At 40.1% G+C, this 24,916-nt stretch overlaps 1 protein-coding gene across 1 annotated transcript in view; it reads right to left on the bottom strand.

The window, feature by feature from the left end:
• lama2 (laminin, alpha 2) overlaps nucleotides 1–9,511 on the bottom strand; it is a 287,962-nt gene extending 278,451 nt beyond the window's left edge. Inside the window, exon 1 of the mRNA XM_052024602.1 lies at nucleotides 9,338–9,511. Within this exon, the coding sequence (XP_051880562.1) occupies nucleotides 9,338–9,413 (76 nt within the window). The 5' untranslated portion in view covers nucleotides 9,414–9,511. The remainder of the gene's footprint in view (nucleotides 1–9,337) is intronic.
• Between the last annotated feature and the right edge of the window lie 15,405 nt (nucleotides 9,512–24,916).

Below are 24,916 nucleotides of genomic sequence, written 5' to 3'. Positions count from 1 at the left end.
AATCTCCCAGCTTGTCCCTTATACTAGACTCCTTCATGCATCGGCCCTCAAGTAACGATCAGAATCTTCTGCACCTCTCATTTTGCAAAACTTTAATGAGTGAAGGCTCAACCTGCAACCCTTTCATCCTAAGAATCAGCCTAATGAATCATCTCTGAACTGCCTCCTATGCAAGTGTAAACCTTCCATACCACAACTCTGTAGTACTGCAGCTGTAGTCTCACCAGCAACTATAGTAAGACTGAGCTAATTTTACGCCCATCCCCTTTGGAATAAAGGGTAGCATTCCATTTGCCTCTTCCATGTACCTGCAGGTTAACTTTATGTTTCATGTTCAAGGACACCCAAATTCCTCTGAACATCAGCATTCTGTAGTCCCAATCCATTAAACATTATTCTACTTATCTACTCTTCCAATCAAAGTGGATAACCTCACATTTCCCACTATTGTTTCTTCTGCCATGTTTTTGCCCACAGACCTCACCTATCTCCCTCCCTCTGCAGGCCCTTTGCCTTTGAAATTGTGAGGAGGAAACAATGAAGTACTTTGAAGTGCATTCCCTATTGTAAAACAGAAAACTACAGCTAATTTGGGTATAAGCTCCAATAAACATCAATGTGATAATGACCAGATAATCTACTTTTAATAACGTTAAATTGAATGATAAATAGAGATAGTTCCGTCAATGTTCTTCTAAATATTGGCACGGCACCGGGCAAAGCAGTTTGATATCTCATCTCTACAATGGCACCAGCATCGGTAATGCACTGGATGTTAGCCCAGGGACTGGAATGGAAGTTGATCTTCGCAACTTTCTGATTCAGAGGGGGAGTGCTACCGACCGAGCTACAGCTGATACATATTGTGATCCACTCTGTATATTTTCCACATTGGTAAATTAGTTTCCCCCTCAGGTGTGTTGGCAAATGCCCTTCATGTTGCAGTATTGTGTTTTTTTTTGGTTCAGTATTAGCGCAGTCTAGGAGGAAAAACACATACCTACCACCTTCAACAACTGGGGCAGTAGGGTATCTTTATTGTCCTACATGATTCTGACTTGGATACGTCACACGGTTCCTTCATCACTGGGGTAATATCCTGAAAAACCTTTCTTTAAAAAAAAATCACCTTTAGGTCAAGATGAAGAGGAAAGTAGAGGAATGATCAGTCTCTTCTTCCTGTACTTGTTACCATCCACTGATTAGCCCCTTATTGTTGTCCTCCTCCTGTGTCATAGTTTCTGGCTGCTATTATTCCAATAGTATACAACGTACGTGACTCTCTGAAAGTTGGACATTATAGGACACTTGCAATTATCTGGTTTAGACGAAAATCTCATAAGTAATCTGCCTAGAAAGTAATAAGTTACTTTGGTTATTGTTATTTGGCCGGGGAATTACATAAAACTGATTTAGCACTACATTCTATTCTATTTTCTGTAAAATAAACCAGCTTTTTGAATTCTTGCTATGCCAGCTCAGCCTGTGAAATGTATTTGCACACATTTAACTTGTAAAAACAGCAATGAAATGAATGACTAGTTGATCTGTTATGATGGGGTTATAAAAGGTGGCCAGGACAATGGAAGATGTCTAAACTGTTCTTTATAAAAAATTTCACATATATACAGGGACGTCATTCAAACCACAGCACATCTTCAGCAACAGGTCAGTCTGGAAGTAACATACAAATTTGGCACTAAATTTAACCCAAAATCTTCTGACAAAGAGGCAAGGATGCTGTGGCTGGCCTAGCAAATGCTCTAGCTGATTAAAATTATGCAAACATAAATCAGCAGCAATGATTAGAGACTCCAGTGGATCACAATAACATCCTTTCATGGCTTTGATGGATTCCAACTGACAGAGGGAGAAGGCTTTAATCATATTTATTGTAAAGGTCTGAAATGAATGTGTTTGGAGGTTTCAATCTAGTTCTCAGTGGGTGTCAGTTTACTATGCAAAACTACTCATAATTCAATCCAAGAAATTCCAGAATGCCTGGTATACAGAATGAAAAAATTTGAACTGCTGCAAGAAGATAAAACCAAAGCACATTCTTTGAGATAAATAAGCTTTATTCTATTTATGCCTTGGGTTCAATACTACCCAGACTTAATATCAGAAGCAATGCTGTGACATCTAACATTAACGAGCATCGGCCAATTCAAATAATAATCACAGTTATGAAATATTCAATACAATCCTAAAAGTTTGCTTTAAGTCTGAATGAAAAATGAAAATATTGGATTGCATCTACACATTTCGCTGAAGAGAGCAGGACAGATAAAAATGGTGATTAAGGTGGCAATTTAAGGAACTTTTCTTTGTTGTCTTAAGAATAAAATACAAGGATACACAAGTCATAAAGACCAAATAAAACACTAGCTGCACAGCTTGAGTATTGTGTACAGTTCTGGTTCCACATTAGAGGATGAGAGCACCATAAAGGTGCAGAGCAGATTTGTGGATGATGAGCAATTGTAAGGAAGAGAGAGACTGGGTATGAAAATCAAATAACTGCAGATGCTGGAAATCTGACATAAAAATAGAACACTGGAAAGTGATCAGTTCAGACTTCTGTGGAAAGAGAATCAGAATTAAAACTTCAGGACAATGACCTTTCATCCAAACTGGGAAAAATTAGAGATACCAGTTTTAAAGATGCAGAGCAAGTAGGGAGGTTTTAAGAGAAACAAGAGAACGCATGTGAAAGAGTGCAAGGGAGAAGAAATGAAACAATGCAGAAGATGGTGAAGAGAAAAGGAGAATAATTATCCAAAGTTACCAGAGAGAAATATCAGGAATACTGGAAATGTGAAATAAAAATGCTACAGAGAACTTGATACTTTGTTTAAAATAAATGAACATCTAATAAAATCATAGGTGAATGAAGGGACCTGAAAATTTGGGCAATTTCTGGGAATGAGAGAGTTGTCCTATTACAAGCAGCTAAAGAACTTGGATATACATTCTTTGGACTTTAGAAGAATGAAAGGTGATCTTAATGAAACATGCAAGACCCTGAGGAGGCATAACATGGTAGATGTTGGGATATGGCCACCAGTGAGAGAATCTCAAACAAGGGGACATAGTTACAAGGGGGTGGTCATTTAAAACTGAACAACGGCTCAGAGTGTGATGAATCTCTGAAATTCACTACCCCAGAGGGCTGTGGAGGCTAGATCATTGGGGCATTTAAAGATGAAGTCAATAAATTTTCAAAAGATCAGGAAATTGAGGGCTATGGGGATTTAGCACAGTAGAGGAGATGAGGCCTGGGGCAGATCCGCCATGATCATATTGATAGCAGGACAGGCTTAGGAGGCTGAAGGGCCTATTCCTATCTTCTTCTGTTCTTCAAAACACCAGTTTATCTGCAATAGCCTAGGTTTGAAATAATATAAAGAAACTCCATTTCCTAATTTACATTTCCCTTCTCATTCACTATCCTTCCTTTGTGTCTATGTTTATATAGGCTTAATATTTTACTTGGCTGAACTTGTTCTCACACTGAAAAACTTCTTTAATTCCATCCATTTCCTCAGTATCAAAAGTGGATCCAAGTTACGCCTCTCCCTTTGTGGGCTGCAGGGAACAGGCCTTGTTTTGGTTCTTAGGCACCAACCTTTTTTTTGTAACACTGTATTGGTGATGATTCAACACTCACACAGAACTCAATAACTTCGTTACCTTTGCTGCCAAACGAAAAATCGAAATATTGTAGATGCTCAGAATCAGAAATAAAAACAGAAAATGGGGGGGGGGAAACATCTCATGAGGTCAGGCAGCATCTGTGGAAAGAGAAAAAGAGTTAATGTTTCAGGTCAAGAATCCTTCATCAGAACTGGAAAAGACAGAAAGCAAGTTAGATTCAAGTTGCAGAGAAGGTGAAGCAGGGATGATTCAGATGATGGGATGAGGCCCACTCCCCTTTACATGGCAGCTTCCCATACAGCCTCTTTTACCTCTTCCATTCGCACCATGTAGAGACCCAGGTGAAGCAGTGATTCGTTTGTATTTCCAATTTAGTGTGCTGCATTTGGAGCTCACAATGCGGTCAACGCTACATCAATAAAACCAAATGTAGTTTGAGTAAGTGCTTTGCCGAATACCTCCCTTCAGTTTACAAGGGTGACCCTGAACTACCAATGCACAATGATTTAATTCTACAGCCCAGTCCCGCTCTGACCTCTCCTTTATTCATCTCTTATTAGGTTTCAATGAAGCCCAATGTAAACTTAAGGAACAAAGTCTCTTCTTCCCATTAGCCATTTACATCCAATGATTTCAGATAACAAATCTTTCCACTTTGTACAGCTCTGATGAAAGGCCTTCAATCTATAACACAGAATTTAGTTCTCCCCTCAGAAGCATTTCCAGTGATCTCTTTAATTCCAGATTTTCTTCAGTTTTATGTTTTTTTTCCTCCCCTCCTCTGTCCGCATTCATCTCAGGAGCGATCATATGTAATTAACAAGCCTTCAACATCTGGTTGTCCTGATACAGGAAGGATGTCATTAAACTGGAAAAGGTACCATCAAGATTTGCAAAGGACGTTACCAGTACTGGAAGGTTTGGTTACAAAGAGACACTGGATAAGCTGGGACTCTTTTCCCCTGGAGCGTAGGAGGCTGAGGTGTGACCTTATAGATATTCATAAAATCACGAGGGTTAGAGACAAGGTGAATAACCAGTCTTTTCCCAGGATAGGGGAGTCCAAAACTAGAGGGCACAGGTTTAAAGTGAGAGGGAAAGTATTTAAAAGGGACCCCAGGGGCAAGCTTCTCCCCCACACAGAGGATGATGGGTATATGGAACGAGCTGCCAGAGGAAGTGGTGAAGAGGTATAATTATAACATTCAAAAGACATTTGGACAAATACATGGAAAGGAAAGATTTAAGAGGGATATGAACTAAACGCAGGCAAATAGTACCAGCTTGGTTAGTGTTGATGTGTAGGGCCGAAGGGCCTGTTTTCCAGCTTTGTATACCTCTCTCAGCTGGCACAAACACCATATGCAAAATTCTGTTTCCACTCTACCACAGACATGCTCTTTGCTCGCTCCACTCTTCTCTTAAAATATGCTCATTTTCTACCTTTTCCGAGTTCTGATGAAAAGTCAGCAGCCTGAAATGTTAAATGTGTCGCAATAGATGCCTCCTGACTTGCTGAGTGTTCTCAGCATACTGTTTCATTTAATATTTCCAGTTTTCTTGCCTACTTTCTGACAAAGTACAATGAAAGGATTTACTCAGAATTATAAAAAAAAGTAAAAAATACTTTACTGCAGGTTCTCTTTAGAAGAACACCTAAAAACTCAAAAGTGGAAAAGGATGAAACTTGGGTACCTCACTGACTGGGGGATGAAGTAGTTTATGTTCAGCCCCAATGCCTAGGTTTCTACCCCTTTGAATCTCACTCAATGCATTCCCTGACAAGAGATAATTGGAACACATCTTGGGCTCCTCTACAAGTTCTGCCTATTAATGAGAGAAAACATAGCTTCCAATTAAACCCTGCCCAAAAGGGCCAGAAGTATAAAAAGAGCAGGTAATCCATCTCACAAAGAATCCAATGCTTTCTAAATTGAGGCACTTAAACTGTGAACGCTTCAACACCTCAAGAGCCTTGAGAAAATGGTTTTTATTTACAGTAACTTCCCTCATAAGTAGCTCTGAAGCAATGTTCAGTGTTGTTATTGGTCATTGAATATTTCTGCAGCAGTTTGGCCTTCTATTGTTCAAGTCACCTGATAATGTAAGCGTCACCACTCATTAGATTTCTCTGAATGGGGAGTCTGTCACGTACATCCCTTGGTCAGAAAGATGCTATCCCATGGAAAACTCTGAGGATCATCTTAGATCAGGCTTTGACTCTTGTAGTATTTCTACAAAATGACGACTTTTTCCACACTTGGCCTCAGCTAAAGCCTCTATGACAACACTGACAGGATATGCTCTGCTTTATAATACTGTATTAATCCATATTTCCAAGTAATGAATATGAGGCAGAGAATAATGCACTGAAGTACGTAGCGCATTTAGAACTTCTGAGCAGGGGTGAATTTCTAGGCAAATGTCTCCAAGAGTATTTTTTCCTGCTCTCGTCAGGCACCAAAAGGATCGCAGGAATAGAGCCCTTTCGACTGCTCTTCCTCAGAATAACGAAAATATTCATTGGGTTTAAGTCCAACGCATTAAGCTTACATTGAGAACTACTTCTGAATCAAGTGGTGCACCATCTTGTCATAGAGGACCTGATTGACGATCCAACTCACTTCTGCAGTCCACTTTACTGAAACATGTATACAAGCAAACACTGATATTTTTAGTTGGGTATATGGATTACACCAATACTAGTGTTTATTAACAGTGTAATTTCTGTTCAGATTGCTATCAAATGACAGGTTTCTTCATTTAAAATGCAGGGAATTATGACTGATGAGTGTGTGTGTGTTAAGAGTATAATTCACGTGAAGTGGTTTTATAGCCTTAAGTCAGCCCTGGATTTTCTCTCTTGGGTTTCCACCAGCCTGCAGTGATCCTAAAATATTCACTGCTTTACAAGTTTAATTAAATTTTAATTATTTAAACAATACAAATTTACTACTGTAAAAATGTAAATTATAGTAGTGCATTGTGACTACAAGTGATGGGACAAGTGTTCCAAATTACGTGATTCCTGGAGATTAAGCATACTTTTCCAATTTGCTCACAACACTGATTTTCAATCACATTGTCCTTAAAACAAAAGACAGTGACAAGTTATCCATTTAGTAGGCAGATATCAAAGTCAGACTGTCGGAGCTTAAGAATATGTATTCAGTTTTAGAAATCTAGAAATAAAAGAGCTTAAACAAGACAACAAAGTAGCCAGATTGGTTTTGAAATTTCAAATGACTCATCAGTAGGGAGAGAAGCCACCTAATCTGGGTTACAGTACAATGGACTCATACCAACCTGATTTACCTGTAATAATCTCTCATGTGGCCATGGAAGCCCCTCAGTTAACTCCGATTTAAGCAACAATTCCATTTAAAATTATCCTTATTTTTAAATCCCTTTATGCCCTTGTGCCTCACCATTCCATCCCTCCAACAATCCATCATATCCATGGGCTTCCAATTCTGGATTTTTAAAGCAATTCTGATGGGATTTGCTCCACCACTGGTGGCCACACCTTTGACTGCTAAAACCTTCCACTTCTCCTCCTTTCATTTCTTTAAGATTCTCCTTGAAATCTATGCCTTTGATGAAGACTTAAGTCATCTTCTCCACTACTTCGGGTAGTTTGGTGCCAAATTGTGCTTGATAACACACCTATTAAATGTATGGGAGTATTTTACTATATTAAAGCACTGTCGAGTGGTCTCATGGCAGCATAAAAATCATTCATTAAACAATTAGTTTTTACAAAGATAAATGTTACGATCTCTCTGAATAGATTACACAAAAGGGCCTATTGTCCTCCCTTACCTGTAACTTTTTATTAATTTTTTTTAAATATACTTGTTTTCCAGATTTGGGCATCATTTGCCAAGCCATAATTTATTGTCCATACCTAACTACCCTTGGAAAAGTGTTGTTGAGCCATCTACTTGAATCATTGCAGCCCTTCTGGTGAAGGTATTACCACAGTGCTTTTGGAACCAAGTCAGACTGGTGTGCAACTTGGAGGGAACCTTCAGGTGGGGGTATTCCCATGCACATGATGCCCTTCTCGATGACAGCAATAGTAGCTGTCAGAGTAGGCTGGGCAAGCTGTGGCAGTGACTTTTGTAGATGGTACACACTGTGCACCAGTGGTGAAAGGAGTTAATATTAAGGTGGTGAATGGGGTCCCACTGCTTTGCACTGGATGGTGTTGAGCTTCCTGAGAATTTTTGGAGCTGCTCTCATCCAGGGAGGCAGAGAGTCTTGTGCCTTAAGTCATGCGTTCCTGACTTCGGCCTTGCAGATGGTGGAAAGGCCTTGTGGTTATCTTCAGCCAAAATGTTGGTGATAAAAGCTGTTAGGGTAGTTTAAGGAACAGATTTTCCATTACCCCATCACAGAAGGAGACTGGGACAATGTGGGCCAGCAGGATAGGCACTCCACATCTAGAAGTGGTACATGTAGGCATATGCCCATGATATCCAGGGCCCTGTAAAACAATATTACTTAACTTCACTCAAGGTGGTCTCACTGCACTTAAAAATCAGATCAGATCTTCCTATTCAGTTGGACTGATGAGTTTTACATTGATGAACTTTTGACAAGCTGGAAAGTGTGAAGAGTGGTCCAACAGTACCAGAAGAGAGAGTTTTGTAAACTTTTGTGCACAACAGGCACTTGTGTATTTGCACAGACTTCTGCAGTCCCTCGTTGTCTTTTAAAACTTCAGTGCTGTTCTCAGATTCCTGTTCAGAGCTACACATGCAGACAGAGAATCTCACACTTCTCAAATCACACATGGGCAAAAATATTTGCTTACTGGCCAAATTTCTGCAAGTTACCATTTCACCTGGACAAATTAAACTCTGCACCTACACACACACAAGGAACCTTCCTTGTGGATGTGACATCAATGCCATCATGAGCTGGACCACCACCTCAATAAAAAAAAGAATCCTCAGCCAAACTGTAAGTGTTAATAATAGTAAATTATTTTCTTTCAAAACTTCCCTATATTCATAAAGATACTTAGATTTAACAGAGATGTAATCATGCAAAGACTGGGAAGAGACTAGAACTCTGTAATAGGTATTTTATAGAGGGAATGTTACTTGTATCTTTTGATTTTGTGCAGCACGATAGCATACAAATTGGTAATAGAGCAGGATATGTTATTAATAAAAATGTTACAATGGTACTATTTCAGTATGGAGTAGAGTGACTGTAACCCACAAGATTTTAAACTTCAATTCTTAAATTCAATTTTAGGTATGCAAATAAACTTCACTATATTCTCAGAAACAAGTTAGCTTAATAAACATGCAACAAAATGCTTGGGTTATTTGTCAAATCTTCAGTAAATCATCTCAATTTGTAAGCTGTTTTCAAGAACAGAAATCAGCATTGTTTCATACTGACTCAAATATAAAACACAATACATCAGTAGTTCATTACTGCAGTCCCAAAGAGTTTATGACTACCTCCTAAGCTATAGCTTTGGGAAGCATTTTTCATATACTTTAAAAATGTAGATTTAACTTAAGATATTTCCATGACTTTAAAACAATACATCGCACACCAACACTCTGACGTCGGTACAAAGACACATCTTAAAAGTTTTGAGAAATCTGCTGGTACCAACAATGAACGTTCACTAATTTCACTGTCACCTTTCACTTACCTCTCTGCTGTCCATGGTTGCAATGCCAACTGAACAGTGTAGTCACCACGAACAAAAGCGAACAAAAGGTTTTCATTCTGATGTAATTTTATGCTTCTCTTAGTTCATTCCCAAAGCTTTTGCTCACTTCAGCTGCAAACTTTCTTCTCGCTGTTATGCACTGAGTTGAGTGACGCCGCTAAACTCGTGCCTGCGCTGCTCTCTGGGGCTCACGCAGACAGGGAGGCGGAGGAGGGCGGGCAGACGCCGCCTGGCGTTTAATAGAGGGAACACAACCCAAACGAAAACCACATTGTCCACATCCACAGTCATCGCCGTGTGTGCCTATTATAATGCTCAGACACCTGGCAAAAAAGTCGGGAGTTGCGTTCTCAAACTAATTTGCGTTTAATAATCGATTGCATTTCATATTTCCATGTTTAGTGATGCTGAATTCTGTGCTTCTTTTATTGATTTGTGATGCTCTGCAGAAACTAAAACTATGTAATTGCAATACAGTTTGTGAGTACTGAGACTGCTGGAACGCAGGAACATTGGGATCATGGTGTGGGTATGAAGCGTCTGGGAGACGTGGACAAGACGTTGGTAATACAGCCGTTGGGTGGCGGCAACGCTGGGGTGGCAGTGACTGAATTTAGCAATATTGGGAGAGAAGATACTTAAACTGAGGTGACTGTAAAGGGAATAAAACAAAAAATGCAGGTTACGCTCAGCCGGTCAGGCAGCATCTGTGGAAAGGTAAACAGCATTATCATTAATGTTTCGGGTTAAATACCCTTCATTTGAACCGGGAAAGATAGAAAACAACCGTTTTAAATTGCAGAAAGCGTGGGAGAAGAACAGATAAAATAATAGGGTTAGGTGAGGGTTGCCATGATGATAAACTGTTGATGAAGCCACGTGGTGGACAATTCATGAGAGTCTATAGAGAGAGAGAGAGCAAACGAAGGAACACATAAAAACTGAGAAATGTAAGTCGAAGTTGAAGACCCAGTAGATCAAGCAGTAAATGTGGAGAAAGAAAAACTGAATTAATATTACAGATGAATTACCTATAGCAGAACTGGTCATTTCTCACACAAACGGAGAAAGTTACCTGAAATTGTCCTAACCATCCCTCCTTTGCCTCTGCAATTTAAAGCTAACTTGTTTTTTTTCCTTTTATCCAGTTCTGACAAAGTGTATTGGACTGAAACATTAACAATGTTTCTCTTTCCACAGAAGCTGTCTGACCTGCTGAGTGTTTCCAGCATTTTCTGTTTTTATTTCAGACTTCCAGCATCTGCAGTTTTTTATTTATCATTTACCATAAAGGTATGTAGATTCTCATTGAAAAGCATGCAATGATGAGGGATTTTATTTTAGCAAATTTGTAATGGGAGTGAATAAATTTATGTCAAACATAGGAAAGCAGAGTCATTGAGGGCCAGCAGTAGGGAAGTGCACAGAAAGTTAGATAGAGGCACATTTGTGAGTCCTGAACAATGTGGGGCAAATCTATGTATGTGTGTGTGTGTATATATATATATATATATATATATATAGATATATATATAGATATAGATATATATATAGATATATATATATAGATATATATTCCAATCCTCACAAGTTTCCCAGGTGTCTCCTGGAATTAAATAAAGTCTCAAAAAGACCATTGAGAGCTCACCACTAGATAAAGCTATCTGTCACTATATTGGAAATCAGGCCACATATAAAACTAACCCAGAGGACAAACAGCATTGATTTGAAGCAGCCAGGTTGATGAATTCAAAGAGATCAAACTTTCCCTGCTTTACATGCATCTGGGCAGGAGGTGCAATTACAAGAGGGGAGGGTGACAGATGGTTACAGCATGCAAATAAAGTGGTTAGCAAATGGGGTTTCTTAAAATAGTTTCTCCAGCAAGAATGGGGGTAGTCATGCAACCTATGTAATAAATCTTCTTGATTTCTATAATTGGAAAAAAGTAATTTTTATTTTATGGAAATAAAAAATAAACCATTTTCTCCCAGAAACTGGGTACTATATACCATCTTTAATTTTAGAATCATTGAGTCATCAAGAGATACGGAACATAATAGGCCCTTCAGTGTATCAAGACTACCACCAAGCACCAACCCTTGCATTAATCCTACCCAAACCTATTTTATTCTTCCCACATTCCCATCAATGCTCCCTGAGATTCTACCACTCACCTACATACTAGGGACAATTTACAGTGCCTAATTAAATGACTGACCTGCATTTTTTTGGCATATGGGAGGAAACCTGAGAAAACCCACACAGCTGCTGGGAAGATGTGCAAACTCCACATAGACAGCACTGGAGATCAGTGTGGAAGCCAAGTCAATGGAGCCCAGGCACAGCAGTTGTATGAATGTTGCCACTATACTACCCATTTTAAGCCAGAACCGCTAAGAGAATCCTTAGTACAACCGAAGTAAGTTCTCCTAATTTTACAGCAAGTGAGGAGAATAGGGTGGAGGGAAATATGTGGGGCAATGGATTTGTTCTCTGAGTTAGCACAAAGCCACTGGGCTGAAATAGCCTCCTTCTATGTTGTAAGGAAATGAGAAATTAGTTATTTGTTGCTTTATGGAGAATACATTTTAAAATATAAGAAAAATAATTAAATCCCAAAAATAGCAGATTAGTGAGCATTAAAATTAAGAAGCCTTTTAGGAAAAAAGACTTTAGGATGCTGGAAAATGCACCATATAAATTTTAAAAATTGACATATTGTGCAGTGGTACACATACCCAGATGTTGGTGGAACCTAAACCAAGTATCAGTTGACAGTTATTGTTGAAAAAGCCAATAGTGGTGGCAGTGTTGCTAAAACCTTTCATCACTCTGCCGTTGCCATAGAGAATAGATTAGGTGCAGCTATATTTGGCCAGATTGGGATTTGTCCTCCTTTTTTCTGGCTGCATCATAACCTGGGCAATTTTGCACATTGTCAGTTTGATGCCTCTGTTGTAGTTAAATTAGATAGAGGTGCATCTAGTACTAGGGCACAAGTCTTTACTACTACAGCCGGCTTGTATCCATTTGCTCTTAGTTGTCTCCTGATATCATATGGATTGAATTGCACAAACTGAAAACTGGTTTTCATGATGAGAGGAGAGAGCTGAGATCAATGATTCCTGCCTCCCAGGGAACTTATTATAAATTTGTCAATTGCTTCCTGATATAATGGCATTAATTTCACAGGGAGGGTGGGAAAGTTGTGGCAAGATCTTGAAGGGTAACAAACTGGGCAAAATTGTAGGTATGCTGACCCTACCAATCTTAATGCACAAGAATACAAGAAAGTTGGAACAGGAGTAAGCCAACTGGTCTCTCAAGCCAGTCTTGCCGTTTAACATGATCAAGGCTGATCTGTGCTGGTTTCAATTCCTCTGGACTTGGAAGAGTGTACCTGGACTTAGATAAAATGTTTTCAATGTCCTGCCAGAGACCAAGTCCATTTGATTACCTGGTCGGTGAGTGTGAATGGGTATTGGCAACAGGTGCCTGAAGCCTGGAACTTGGTAAATGGAGTTCGGTTCCCTCTTAATGACCAATCTGCGGAGTACCATTGTACGAACACAAAACACTGCAGGAGCTGTAAATCTCAAATAAAAACAGAAAATGTAGGAAGTACTCAGCAGAGAAGGCACCAACAGTGGAGAGAGATATAGTTAAAACTTCAACAGAAATGAGGAAAGTAATCAACCTGAACCTTAATTCTGTTTCCAACTCCACAGATGGTCTCTGAGCTGCCGGATATTCCCAGCAGGTGTTTTTTATGGAATGCTACATCAATGTGCATTGGGATCATCCAGAGCTAGAGATTCCACAAAGATCGTGAAAGTCCATGACCGCCTTGTAGACCTGGTGAATGGGTAGCTGTGCTTCCACTACACAAGTTCACAGACGGAAAATTTTAAAATTTATTAGGCCTCCTTCTGGCCAATTGTTTATCCAGCAATGTGGTTACTGATGGGCAATGGAGGTATTACTATAGGGGCCTGAAAGTTAGATTATGCTGCTGACGGAATTACCAGGCTGTGACTTTTAAATCTTTAGTAAATCCCAACTCATTGCAGCAGAAGCCTCACTCAGGATCTTTATATTACACTGGCCAGAAGCAAGTGCCTCCAGGCAAAATTTTCATTTTTAGGATTTTAATCACATATTCAATTCCTTCCAGCATTTTGGTGGTGGTTGGGGGAGGGCAGAACATTGGAGAGAGGTACTTTAAGCACAGGCCGTGTACTTTGATTCTTCTCTTGTGGGCAACATAAAACAAAAAATCTTCCATAATCAACATTATTAACATTTTCATAAACAGCAATTGCCTCACTTTTTGACCTTCTCTTCTCCGGAGTCCCTGATGCACAAGAAGCAAGATCCATAAACAATATAAAACTCTGATCTCCCAGTCATGCAGAATAAAACCCACCAGAGAATCGTGGCCTGCAGATCTTGAACTTTTGACTATACATTACACTTCACAAATACAACCTTCTAAAATGCCACACTTTTATCCTTTTGTTCCCGTCACATAAGGTGCCTCTGGGACAGCTTTCCAGCTCCTGTACAATGTTCATGCTAATGAAGAAATCTCCTCCCTGATACTGCAATCCCTGACACAGTCTGAAGTTCCCAGAAGATAGATGCCATACTTATTTCAGGATCAAAGGCCTACAGGGCTTCAGTGCACTCTGCCCTTGGGGATAGAGAAAATGAAGGGTATTTTTCTCAAAAATATTTTCTTTGAAAATAATTGCTTGGAAATTATTCTTAGCATGTGAACAAAATCAGAACCTATTTCTAATTGAAATTGCTTCTTAGAGTAATGACTTATTAGCTCATTCCATTTTTAAAAAATATCCGGCATGCAAAACCATTGAATAACCACAGATAGATCAGCTTCAAATGACATTGGACACCTATAATTATATAGGTAAACGCTACAATTCTTGCAGTGGGCTTAAGTGCATAAATTACTTTCACAATGCAGTGAAATAAAATAACAGGGAATATCAGACAGGCTACTGATGTTAACACAGAAATTACAGGATGCAGGAGTTTCAAGACTAAAGCCAGCCAATATTGAGCTCCTTTATTTACATAACAAGTGGACACTCTTCCCTTCTTTGCAAACCCTAGTTTTAAAAAGGGCAAATGTAGTGGAAGCATGGATAACAGCATCTTTTATTCCAAATGACACACTTCAGTCTGAAGCCTTGAATATAATGGATTATTACTGGTATTGGTATTGGTTTATTATTGTCACTTGTACCGAGGTATAGTGAAAAACTTGTCTAGCATACCGTTCCTACAGATCAATTCATTGAGGTAGTACAGGGTAAAAACGATAACAGAGTACAGAGTAAAGTGTCACAGCTACAGGGAAGTGCATTGCAGGTAGACAATAAGGTGCAAGGTCAAACAAGGTAGATTGTGAGAACAACAGTCCATCTCATTGTATAAGGGAACCGTTCAATAGTCTTATCACTGTGGGATAGAAGCTGTCCTTAAGCCTGGTGGTATGTGCCCTCAGGCTCCTGTATCTTCTACCTAATGGGAGAGGAGAGAAGAGAGAATGACCTGGGTGGGTGGGGTCTTCGATTATGTTGGCTACTTCACCAAGGCAGCGAGAAGTATAGACAGAGTCTATGGAGGGGAGGCTGGTTTCCGTGATGCGCTGGGCTGTGTCCACAACTCTCTGCAGTTTCTTGCGGTCCTAGGCAGAGCAGTTGCCGTACCAAGCCGTGATTCATCCAGATAGGATGCTTTCTATGGTGCATCGATAAAAGTTGTTGAGTGTCAAAGGGGACATGCCAAATTTCTTTACCCTCCTGAGGAAGTAGAGGTGCTGGTGAGCTTTCTTGGCCATAGTGTCTACGTGGTTGGACCAGGCCAGGCTAGCTATTGATGATGTTCACTCCTAGGAACTTGAAGCTGTCAACCCTCTCAACGTCAGCACTGTTGATGTAGATGGGTGCATGGACACCGCCCCCTTTCCTGAAGTCAATGACAAGCTCTTTTGTTTTGCTGACATTAAGGGAAAGGTTGTTGTCATGACACCATGTCACTAAGCTCTCTATTTGCTTCCTGTACTCTGACTCATCATTATTTGAGACACGGCCTCCTACGGTGGTATCGCCTGCAAACTTGGAGATGGAGTTGGAGTAGAATCTGGCCTCGCATATTATATTCAAGATTTGGAAATTTGGAAGAATGAAGCATCCTGATAGAATTACTTTATGTATATTCAAACAAGGGTTAGGAATTTATCATGGACCTGTACATGAAGTGGGCCAGGTGAGGATTCTGATTTCCCAATGCCTTGAGTTTCTAAATCTTTAACCTCTCAAAGGATCATTCAAGCATTTATGGAGAAGTATCCCTCCTGTTTATATGTTCTAATGTGGTCCACAAACATCCTGAATTGAAACATACAGTTCTTTGCTATCATTTCTACAACTGTGCAGTTCACCACATGATAATATCACAACTTGTACCTTGGAGAACTTGACACTGAAAAAAATCTTAAAATGCTTTTCAAGCTGTGGCGTTGCAAGTTGTTGTTGGCATAAGCATTCCCAATTGTCTCAGCCATGTTACATCCACAGGGGTAGTCACTGGAGAGAACTTCTGATGCAGTAACTACTTCGACGAGCACTGAGACAGCGATCTTCATTGTTGAATATTTCCATAGGTCTTACTTTAACAAATGGCACATATCACCAGCGGACGTTAACTTAGTTTAATCGTTCTTGGGTAGTGCTTCTCTGACAATTCCCTGTTGCTGATTCAGGAGCAGTGCACCTGATAGTCGAGATTGAATGCATTCCAAGTGTTCTCCAGTGTCTTCCACAATCTGGAGCTGTCAACATCTCTTCCTTTTCCATTACTGTTGGTGCGATCATTTTCCCATGCTGATGTAGCCAATTTAAATTAAAACCTGGTTTCAAAATTGAGTTGCTGCAGACAGTTTCTATTTTCTGCAGCTGAAGTTTTGGAGATTGAAACTGGAATGTGATCAGTGTGAGGCTGCTGAATTTGGCAAGCAGTCCACTCAACTGACATTTAACAATGGAAACCAAGGCAAAAGTGATAAAAGAACTGCAGCAGGTTCAGAGTGTTATTGCAAATCCTTGGCACTTGCTCACATTACTTACATAATTCAAGAAAAGAATCCCTTCTTGTATAACAACCAGAGTCAATTTTCCTCAAACGTGACTTAATTTTTACACTCATTGGGTGATTTGACACATAGCTACATAATGTAAAAAAACTTTTGGATGAGAATTTCTTTTACTGTTTAGGGCTCTATTTATTTAGGTGCACTTTATTTGAATGCCAGAATTGTCCCTGTACCATCAAAGGTGCCCATTTTATTTATCAAGCTAGGAACAGCTTTTTGTAAGTATCTGATTGTCTCACACCAATGCTCTCTCCAGACATGCAAACATTTTCACTTTAAGTATTTTTCCAAACTACTTTTGAACGTTATTGCTGAGCCTGCTGCCACCACCCTTCCCACAACTGCCTTTACTTCCTGTAGGATTTCAGGTCCAAATGTCCGAAGGCCCCACTCCCAGACTGTTCAGGTGGCCTTTGACAGCTTGCTATAGTCAAAGACCTTTGAAGTACTTTTAAATGTCTCCACTAAACAGGGAAATTTAAAAATGTCAAAATGATTAAAATAATTAAATAATATATATTTACATAAAAATATATTAAAGTGATGGAACTTCATTAAAATTACTAAGATTAGGTAATCCAAACACTCACCTACACTCGAATTTTCAAAGTCAGTGACTCCATTCAAGTGAATGTGATCTTCCATATATGCCAGCATGCCTGGCAAAAAGCTTAGTGATGAGCCCAGTGGTGGAAGAAGGGGTCAGATGCACCAGGATCTGATCTCCAGTTTACTCCTGGCCTCTGTCTTGCAATGTGTAGGCTTGGATTTCAGGAAGGAGCTGACCTGTGGACTGCTCTTAATCAGCAGTTCAATGCAGAACTGCTAGATAGTATGCAGCAAGATCTGGTCCATTCAAAAGTTAATGTGTAACAAACAAAAAATTCTCATGTTGCCTTTGGTTCTGCTGCCAATTACCTAAAATATGTCCAATGGTTAACAACCCTACTGCTACAGTAACAGCTTATCCTATTTACTCCATCATTACACATTATGATGTTGGCTACCTTAAAGTGTATTCCTGACACACTTTAAAACTGTACCACATTTTTTAAAAAAAAATTTCTCCTCTTTGTTTCTATAAAAAGCAAACACTTCACTATTTTCAATGTTGAATTGCATCTGTCATGACTCTTTCCACTTTGACAACTTCTCAGTGTCCTTCTGAAGAATGTTCATGTATCCTTTCCATCATAGAACAGTAAACATAGAATAATTCATTTGGACAATCAATCTGCACCAGCTCTTTCAAGCAGCAATCATGTTTGTCCCACCCTCCAGCTTTTTCCTCTTATCTATGCAATTTTTCTTACTCATATATTTACCTAATTCCTCTCTGAAGGCTATTAGTGGATCTCCATCAACATCTTATCAGTCCATGTATTAACCACTCATTGTATAAAGAAGCTTTTCATCATGTTGCCTCTGGTTCTTTTGGCAGTGTCCTTAAATCTATGCCCTTTGGTAATGAACCCTCCAACCACTGGAAAGGTCTCCTCCATTATCTCTGTCAATAACCTTCATGAGTTTACACAACTCAGCTTTACCAATGTCTCCACATAATTGTAATCTCTCATCCTGGGAATGATTTCAGCCAATCTCCTCTGTGTTGCCTCTAAAGGTTTCTCATCCTTCCTACTAAAGTGTAGCACCCAAAACTGTTCTATGCCTATTCCATGAGTTACTATTCTATAAGTTACTATTCTATGATAGAAAGATCAGCAGGGGGCAAAGTAATGTTCTATACAGATTGAGCATAATTTCTTGGCTAAATAGCTCTATTTATAAAAGCTAGGATCCTTAAATTAACTGATTTGTTCATTTTTCCTACCATCCATAAAGATTTATGCACAAGCATGCTCAGGTCTTTCAGTTCTTGTCTACCATCCATCTACACCTCCCCACAACCACTCCCCCACCCCAATATCTTCCCCCTAACCACTTCTCCACCCCATTACCTCCTCCACCACTCTCCAACTGCTCCCCCACTCCATTACCTCCTCCTAAACACTTCCCCACCCCATTATCTTCCCCCACCACTCCTCTACCCCCTTACCTCCCCTACCACTACCGCATCCCACTACCTCCCCTCACCACTCCCCCACCCCACTACCTCCCCCTAACCACTCCTCCACCCCATTACCTCCCCCACCACTCCCCCACTACCTCCCCTAACCACCCCTCCAACCCATTACCTACCCCAGCCACAAAATACATGATTTCACAATTTTCTACATTGAATTTCATTTTTCATGCCTATCCAATCCATTTCCCATGGTCTATTCTTCTCATTGTTTACTAATTTTGAAATTATGCCTTTCCAGCTCTCCATCCTCTCTGGTCCCACCATCACCTGTGCGGACGACAGTGGGATCGAGGGATATTGTGAGTTAGGCAGGAACATGAAGTGTGTGTTGCTTCAGATTCCAGCATCTGCAGAATCTCTTGTGTGTCTGTGAAGTTGAGTTGAACATTTTTTCCACTTTCTTATATTTACTTTTCTTTCCTTTTTTGAACAAAGGTGTAATCATTTGCTAGTGCCGCTGCATCTAAGGAGAACTGCCAACATCTCAGCAATTTCTAAACTTAGTTCCCTCAGATATATTCTACTCCCCTGGTAACAAGTCAATCTGCAGACACTACAGACTAATTTAAAATATGGTACCTTGCATCAGTGTATCAGCAGAGGAAAACATGCTTGTCATCCTTATAGAAAGCCAATACTGAATTATGAACTATAGAAATAACATTGGCTCTAGCAATGAAAATAGTAGTCTAGTCTAGATGGCATGTTAGCAAAAGTAACAGCATTTGACCTCACTGCATGATAAAAATGTCAGCACCTATGAGATTTCTGCACAGATTCAAGGTACTAAATAACCTAACTTGGGTTAATGTTCCTATATGTAGTTTAACTTGGAAATCTCAAATTTGCAGAAATTCACATTTATGGAAGTTATGCTGCTGCTGTCCAAAGTCTTTGCCAGACCTCACCTGGAGCAGTCTGAGTGTTTCAAGAGCCACATCCTGAGAAGGATTTATTAGCCTTGGAGGAGATGCTGTATCGACTTTGCAGACTTGTACCTAGGATTGCAAAGTGTGATTACACAACCTATGTTTGTGCTCCTGGAATTTAAAAGGTTGCAGCAAATTCAGAAAGTTTTCAAGATGCAAGGTGAACTGATATTATTACATTGCAATATCAGTGTGTGACGATAGACATCACTTAGAGAAAAAAAGAGATGAATGGTGCTCAAAATACCCTTCTTTCATTGCTTCTGCAATACTCTCCACATTCTCAGAACTCCACATCCCCAACAATATTCTCAGCACACTTGGAACTCCCCACCAATGCTGCTCCATGCTCTCGGAACTCCCCACTGATGCTGTCTGCACTCCCACAACCCAAAAAGGCAAAAGTTCCCACAAAGCAGAGCACAGGCCAATCAGATTGTCTATCAGGAAAAAACAAACTGTAAGAGGAACCCAGTGGGTCAGGCAGCATCTGTGGAGGAAGAGGGATAGCTGACGACAGTCCTGACGCAGGTTCCTGCATCAGGACTGAGACCGTAGAGGGGGGATAACCAGTGTAAAGACGTCAGGGGGAGGAGTGAGGCAGGAGCTGACAGCCAATAGGTAGAACCAGGTGAGGTGAGGGATGTAGGGCAGATGGAGCCAGGTGGAGAGACTGGAAGACGAGAAGCGGAGACAACAAAGGGCTGCAGATTTTGGAAGGTGATACATGGAACCAGGTAAGAGAGGGATGATGGGCAAATGGAACCAGTTGGGGAGGGGATAGGAGACCCATTGGGTTCAATGTGTGAGCAATGGGTAGATGGAACCAGGTGGGGAAGGGGATAGATAAAGGGTAACAGGTGGATGGGTGAGGGGACGGAGGTGCTGAGGGTGAGAAAGGAAGGAGAGAGAAAGAAACACAGTGGGTGCAGGTTACCTGAAACTGGAAATTCAACATTCCTGCTATTGGGTTGCAGACTACTCAGGAGGAATATGAGGTGCCGTTCTTCTATTTGCGTTGGGCCTCACCCTGGCAGTGAAGAAGACCGAGGAGAGACAGGTCAGTGTGAGAATGGGACAGAGACCTGAAATGGCATGCAAGCAGGAGCTGCAGATGGTCATTGCAAACAGAATGCAAGTGATCTCAAAGTGGTCACCTAGTCTATGCTTGGTCTTGCCGATGTAGAGGCCACTTTGCGAGCACCAAGTGCTGTGGACGAGATTGGAGGAGGCACATGTGACTTTCTGCCTCACCAGGAAGGGTTGTTCAGGTCCCAGGATGGTGGTGAGGGAGGAAGTGTGGGTACAGGTGTTACACCTACTACTGTTGCAGAAGAAAGTACTGCAGAGGCTGGTAGGGTGAAAGGTAAGGACCAAGGGAACTCTATCTCTGTTCTGTCTGTGGGGAGGTGTGATGGGAGTAGAAGTGTAGGAAATGGAGGAAATGCAGGTGAGGGCTGCGTCAAATCGAAGGGAAGTAGAGGGAGAGCCACGTTTTCTAAAAAACAAGGACATTTCAGATGTGCCGGAGCTGAAAACCTCATCTCGAGAACAGAAAGTCTATCAGCCTGGCGGCTTTCAGTTAAGACAAGATATGTTTATTAGTCACATGTACATTGAAACACACAGTGAAATACATCTTTTGCGTAGAATGTGCTGGGGGCAGCCCACAAGTATCGCCACGCTTCTGGTGCCAACATAGCATGTTCACCACTCCTAACCTGTACGTCTTTGGAATGTGGGAGGAAACCAGAGCACCCGGAGGAAACCCACGCAGACACGGGGAGAACGTACGAACTCCTTACAGAGAGCAGCTGGAATTGAACCTGAGTCGCTGGCGCTGTAATAGCATTACGGTAATCAGTTTCAAACTCAGCCTGAATGCTCCTACAGATGTGGATCAAAGCAGGAATCTGTCCACACTTTCTGCAAGTCCAACAATGGTTTATCAATGATCAGTCTAACTCTGCTGTTTGCTCTTGAATTTCTCTCCTGGGCCAGTCATTTGAACAAACTGAAGGAATAGAGAGGAATCATTCCTGCTAGTTGAAGAGTCTAGGACTAGGTGTAGGTCTAAAAATTAGAGTTAGGCTTTCCAGGAGTAAAAGTAGAAAACACTCCTACACCCAAAATGTGCTTGAGGAAGCAAACTCATTCATTCATCCGACTATACAACTCCAACAATACAGAACCATGGGATAAACTTTGATGTATGTTTTTAACTTTCCTCTACTTAAGCAAGTATGATACATTAGGGAAAACTATTTATTTATTTAGAGAGGGAAAAGAATTGTGACCCTTTGATTTTTCAGGGACCAAAGAAAATCATAAGAAATTATCTCTGCTTTATCTCAAGAAAGTGTTTCAGCCTCTGTATAACCCATCCTACTTCCACACCATAGCACTCCACAACACTGTAACCTTGACAGGACTACATCATGGTAGATTTTATATTGTATTTAGTTGTTAGGCTTCCTCCATCACACTGTGGTGTCAGGTTTTGGTGTCACACTTCAGCTGTCACACTCTACTGTCTCTCCGAGCCCGATCAGCAATTTGACACATTACCACACTGGGATCCTGAGTACTTGTCTACTCCACATAAATACTGTGAAACTAGAGGGATCTAAGATGCCTCCTTTCTAACCAGCTGCCCTTCTGCTCACCTCACATGCAGTAAATTATGTAATCATTACAGTCAAACTGAACAAATGTATTTGTTGCAGATTTCCAGCTGCAAAGCAAAATAAAACACTAACTTCACTGTATTTGAACATACTTTTCAAAAAATGTAGTCACAGAAGTACCTCTGTTAACAATATGCTCTTCTTCCCACTATTTTTCATTCTCCCTGCCCACTCCATTAAAGGAATGTGACCTCTGACTTGTCCTGAGAAGTGGCTCAGGAGACCTACTAATAATGATTGGTTTTGGTTTATTATTGTCACAGGTACTGAGACGCAGTGAAAAGCTTTTGTTTTGCGTGCCATCCAGACATGTATAATTACATTGAGGTAGTAAAAAAAAACAGAATGCAGAATATAGTGTTGCAGTTACAGAGAAAGTGCAGGATAGGTAGACAAATAAAGTGCAAGGGCTACATATCAATACCACTGTCTTCTACAGAGTGAAGGATTTGTCCATCACTTGTCAGATATCATACACAGGGTCACCTGCAGTATGATGATTCATTTTCTTGCACATTGTTACAGCCAATTGTGTTATAATTTGCATTCATAAAATGCAACATAATCACAACTGATGAGCTAAGGAATATGGAAAGAAAATATGAAGGTGGGTGAAAGAATAAGCATTCAGAAATTTCTAATAGTGTAAGAAAACAATAAAACAAGCATGCGTGGTTAGCAAAATCCACCAAGAGAAAATGAAAGGTAAATCAACCAAATAATTCTAAATGTTATTTTTAAATAGCACAGTGTCAGTCAGTGGGTTGGAGGCAGGGCTGGCCTGTGTGTGGGCTCATGGCAAATTGTCTATTGTAATGCAAACAACATCAAAACAGAGTCTATTTAAAGGGCTATGGAAAAACAATGTGTCAGAAATCTCTGGAAAAATTCAAATGATTGGAAAATAGTTATGTACAAATCATGTACAAAAAATCAATTGCAGTCACTTATACTTTGATTTGGACTTTATGTCCAATGTGGAAACTCTCTTGGGTATAGTTTAATAAGGATTTTTGTTTGCAATTTGTTATTGACTTTCTTTTACTTACCAAAACCAGCACAATATTTTAAACTGTCAGTCTCGACACATCAAAAACATTTGGATCCATTCCCACCATCCCACCTCTCCACACATTCAGAAGAACCAAGCATAATAAAGGTTAAAGGGGAAGAGCAAGGGATGAAACAACTTCTACAATGAAGACAACACTTAAGATATCTGACAATGAAATGCTATTCCTGCTAAAAGCAGGACCCTTAGATCATTATAATTTTCTCGATGAAATTCCACGTACTTTCCTCTAACCTTTAGAAGGCAAAAGGTTATAATTCAGTCACAGCTTGCACAAAAGCAATAATCTGTGAAATTAGTATTTTTTAATAAAAATTGAACAGGAAAAAGATGCAGATGATTTCAGAACATTACACGTACTTGGATTATAAAAATAGTGATGACACTTTGGTGCATCTCCAAATGATGTTAATGGTTAAAGAAACTGGTTCCCGCTTTTTTTAAATATCAGATCCATACCATAAAGTTTCTATGGTCTTTTACCCTCTGTGTTGTGTTCAAAAATGTATCTCCACAGCTTAGTGTCTGGACATATGACAGCACGGCCAAGCGAGGTGACAAATGGTATTGCCCTTTCATTTGAATGTGCAACCCTGCCTTTACCTACAATCAGCCAAGGCAAAGAAGTTATAAGCATTCCAGCAAGAAGAAGCTGTGAAAGTGGAAAAGATAAGATATTTTTATTAGTCATATGTACATCAAAACACACAGTGCAATGCATCTTTTGTGTAGAGCATTCTGGGGGCAGCCAGCAAGTGTCACCACGCTTCCGGCGCCAACATAGCATGCCCACAACTTCCTAACCTGTACATCTTTGGAATGTGAGAGGAAACTGGAGCACCAGGAGGAAACCCACGTAGACACGGGGAGAACATACAAACTCCTTACAGACAGTGGCCAGAATTGAACCCAGGTTGCTAGCACTGTAATAGCGTTATGCTAACCACTGCACTACATGTCATCCATGTGCACAAGTAACTAAAGACCAGTGCACCTATACACCGTTATTAAAAAAAATCAAAATATCCTGATGTAATGTTGGTATTTATCATAAGATAGTTGAAATATGAAGCTGAGCAGGTGATGTTTTAATTGTACCAAGTCCTAATCAGTCCCATCTGGAATTCTGTACTGTGTACAGTTTTGGGAATTAAACTACAGAAAGATATGAAAACAGGAAATGCTGGAAAACATACAGAAGGCCAGATAGCAACTATAGAGAGAGAAACGGAATTAATTGTTAAAGTCAGTGACCTTTCATTTGAAGAATAAATTGGATTTGGAACAGATATGCTGATGATGCACCAGATTGATCTCAGGTATCAAACAGTTAAATTATGAAGGCAGGTTGTGCGTCTAGTTCATACTTCCTTGTTTTTACATTGTTTAGAAATGTTCTAATTCAATTCCCTAAGTTAACACAGGGAATTGTTGGGGTCGACAAAAGAGAAATTATTCCCTTTGATGAGAAAATCCACAGTGGGGGACAGGATTTTAAGATTAGAGTTTGGATCTTTAGTAGTGAAAGGAACAGTCTTCTATAAAGGGTAATAGAAATCTGCAACTCTCTCCCACAAAAGGTTGTGGATACAGCGTTGAAC

Source organism: Pristis pectinata, chromosome 10 (assembly GCF_009764475.1).
Source record: "Pristis pectinata isolate sPriPec2 chromosome 10, sPriPec2.1.pri, whole genome shotgun sequence".
Lineage (NCBI taxonomy): Eukaryota > Metazoa > Chordata > Chondrichthyes > Rhinopristiformes > Pristidae > Pristis > Pristis pectinata.
Note: the sequence above shows the minus strand (reverse complement) of the source record. Positions and strands in the feature narration are given on the sequence as shown.